General features: G+C 37.6%; 1 protein-coding gene across 1 annotated transcript; it reads left to right on the plus strand.

Annotated features, from left to right (window-relative positions):
- Nucleotides 1–794: 794 nt before the first annotated feature.
- On the plus strand, nt 795–1,917 carry LOC121489507 (protein jagunal homolog 1). Its single transcript, XM_041752613.1, has one exon. The coding sequence runs from the start codon at nt 885–887 to the stop codon at nt 1,434–1,436; it is 552 nt and encodes a 183-aa protein (XP_041608547.1). The 5' UTR covers nt 795–884; the 3' UTR covers nt 1,437–1,917.
- The last annotated feature ends 1,819 nt before the right edge of the window (nt 1,918–3,736 follow it).

Below are 3,736 nucleotides of genomic sequence, written 5' to 3' on the forward strand. Positions count from 1 at the left end.
ACTCTTATATTGTTGGTGGGAATGCAACCGGGTAAAGACACTCTGGAAAACACTGCAGAGATTCCTCAAAACATTTAAAATAGAGCTACCGTACGACCCAGCAATTGCTGCTAGTAGCAAAATACTACTAGGTATTTACCCCAAAGATACAAATGTAGTGATCAAAGGGGTATCTGCACCACAATGTTTATAGCAGCAGTGTCCACAATAGCCAAACTATGGAAAGAGCCCAGATGTCTATCGACAGATGAATGGATAAACAAAGTGGTACACACACACACACACACACACACACACACACACACTGGAATACTACTCAGCCTTCAAAAAAAGAATGCAAATTTTGCCATTTGCAATGAAGGAACTAGAGGGTATTATGCTAAGCAAAATAAGTCAACAGGAGAAGGACAATTATTATATGATCTCTCTCATATGTTGAATTTAAGAAGCAAAACAGAGGATCATAGAGGAAGAGAAGATAAAATAAGACAAAATCAGAGATGGAGACAAACCATAAGAGACTTAATCACAGGAAACAGAGGGTCACTGGAAGGGAGAGGGATGGAGGATGGGATAATTGGGTGATGGACATTAAGGAGGGTGGGTATGTGATGTAATGACATGGTAACCACTGGGTGTTATAAAAAGACTGATGAATCACTGACCTCTACCTCTGAAACCAATAATACATTATATATTAATTAGTTGAAAATAATTTTTAAAAAGCATTTATAGCAAAAAAAAATAAGCAAAATAGCAATAATCATTATAAAAATGTCTCAAAAAGGGGTAGCTGAGGCGGCTAACGGGGTGGGCAGGCGGCCTGGCCCGGTAGTCCCGGCGGTGGGTCGGCGTGAGGGGTCCTGGGGTTCTGGGCGGGGATAATGGCATCTCGGGCAGGCCCGCGAGCGGCCGGTACCGACGGCAGCGACTTTCAGCACCGGGAGCGCGTCGCCATGCACTACCAGATGAGTGTGACTCTCAAGTATGAAATCAAGAAGCTGATCTACGTGCATCTGGTCATATGGCTGCTCCTGGTTGCCAAGATGAGCGTGGGACACCTGAGGCTATTGTCGCATGATCAGGTGGCCATGCCCTATCAGTGGGAATACCCGTATCTGCTGAGCATTGTGCCCTCTCTCTTGGGCCTCCTCTCCTTCCCTCGAAACAACATTAGCTACCTCGTGCTCTCCATGATCAGCATGGGGCTCTTTTCCATAGCTCCCCTCATTTATGGCAGCATGGAGATGTTCCCTGCTGCACAGCAGCTCTACCGCCATGGAAAGGCTTACCGCTTCCTCTTTGGTTTTTCTGCCGTCTCTGTCATGTACCTGGTGTTGGTGCTGGCAGTTCAAGTGCATGCCTGGCAGTTATACTACAGCAAGAAGCTCCTAGACTCTTGGTTCACCAGCACACAGGAGAAGAAGCGTAAATGAAGCCTGCCTGATGGACTCTTCTGTGGGGTGAAGCCTGGGCCTCCCACCGAAAAGAGTGAGAAGGTAGAGGAGCTGTTGTGAAATTGTTGGTGATTTTGGCAGCTAGAGCAAACTAGGCCCGCATTCTGGAAAGCCCCTCCTATTGCCATCAGCTGAAGTGGCAAAACTATATTTAATTTATTCCTGGTTGGCTGGAACTGGGTGATCAACAACTATAAAACAAACTTCAGCTGGTTAAACTTGAGGCCCTTCAGGGTTTTTCTTTTTGAGCCTCATCCTTGCCTCTTGGTCATTCTCTCCACTTTTGTCCATTACCCCTTAGCCATCAAGACTGAAGGAGATAGGGAATAAATCAAATTCTACTTTAATCTGTAGGTGGTGGGGCAGGAAACATTTGGGAGGCTCCCCCTGCAGTCTGTTGTCTCCACTGCAAAGCATTTTATTTAAAAAAGAACTTCAATAAAGTTACAACTGCCTTCTCCAAAAAAAAAAAAAAAAAAAAAAAAAAAAAAAATGTCTCAAAAAAAATAAATAAAAAAAATAAAAAAAATAAAAATGTCTCAAATAACTTCAACACTAGCTGTACAATAATGTTTCTGGAGAACATTAAAATCTTTATTGAAAGATATGAAAAATAAATATATTACAATATATAACATATTTATGAGAGGAAAAATATTCTAAGTATGGTAATTATCTTTATATTATATCATACATTTCATAAATTTCTCACAATTCTAATAAAAATTCTTTCAGTTGTTTTTTTTAAATTTGACATACGGATTTTCACCATTATACAGAAAGGAAATGACTAAGAGAAGCCAAGAAAATTTCAGAGAACAATTTAGTGAGGCTTAACCTAACAAATATTAGGTTGTAATATGATACTCACATAGCTTAATAGTATCTTGGACAAAAAACAGTTTTGTTACCTTTAATTATCTATAATTAAAAACAATAAAATTTCACCCTTATATCATAAACAACTTTAAAGTTATTAAATATATATCAAAGAATAAACCTCTTTCTTAGTGAAGGGTTTTATGATGCAAAAACACATACTATAAACAATTGCTGATTCTAATTCATAAATTGGTAGAGTGGAGAGCAATTTGGCAATATTTAGAAAATTTGAAGATGCACTTACCATATAGCACATTAACTTCACATTCAGTTATAGACACAGAAAATCTTTCCCATATTTGTACTAGGAGACATAGATAGGCAAGAATGTTTCTAGTGGCAGTGTTGTTTTTTTTTTTAAGATTTTATTTATTTATTCATGAGAGACAGAGAGAGAAAGAGAGAGAGAGAGAGAGAGAGAGAGAGAGAGAGAAAGAAAGAAAGAAAGAAAGAAAGAAAGAAAGAAAGAAAGAAAGAAAGAAAGACACAGGCATAGGGAGAAGAAGCAGGTTCCCTGCAGGAAGCCCGATGTGGGACTTAATCCCGGGTCTCCAGGATCACTCCCTGGGCCGAAGGCAGGCGCTGAACCGCTGAGCCACCGAGGTGTCCCAGGTAGCAGTGTTTTTAAATAGGGAAAAGAAACAAAACAACTTAAATGTCCAACAGCAGGAGAATGAATTCTCCTGGATGGTTCAATGGTTAAGTGTCTGCCTTTGGCTATGGTTATGATCCTGGGGTCCTTGGGATCGTGCCCTACATCAGGCTTCACAGCTCCCTCTACTTATGTCTCTCCCTCTCTCTGTATGTCTCTCATGAATAAATAAATATAATTCTTAAAAAAAAGAGAGAATGGATTCTGAACTGTTGTTATATATACGATAGAAATGAAAATAAATTATTTATTGTTTATATAATAATGCAAGTTAATCTCAGGAATGTATTGAACAAAATAGTTGCATAATGTTACATATATAAGAATAGACTTTGTAAAAATATATTAATGTAAAACAATAATGTTGGTATGTATATACTTTTCAGAAAAATTATAAAAAGAAATAGATGGAAATGACATCTAAATTTTTGAAAATGGTTAAGTATTATGAGAAGTGGTAGAAATGGAATTTTTAAGTGTCATATTCATGATTTCAATACTTTGTATGTTGGACTGAGGATACACAGGTCTCCTATACTAATTTTTAGTCTTTAATAATATCTGATCTATTTCATAATACTTTTTTAAAAAAAACAAAGTCCAATATTTAATAGTCATTAAATATGAAAGACCCAACCAACCAATTTAGTAAAATTTTAAAAAGAAAATCTTAGGAATATGTGTGCAAGATAAGCTTTAAAAGTTATGTAAGTTACATTTTCAGAAAACTATTTTGTTAATGACT

Source organism: Vulpes lagopus, chromosome 4 (genome assembly GCF_018345385.1).
Source record: "Vulpes lagopus strain Blue_001 chromosome 4, ASM1834538v1, whole genome shotgun sequence".
NCBI lineage: Eukaryota > Metazoa > Chordata > Mammalia > Carnivora > Canidae > Vulpes > Vulpes lagopus.

Bases quoted from the DNA above. Each gene is read 5' to 3' on its own strand.
- LOC121489507 (XM_041752613.1), top strand. From the start codon at position 885: ATGGCATCTCGGGCAGGCCCGCGAGCGGCCGGTACCGACGGCAGCGAC.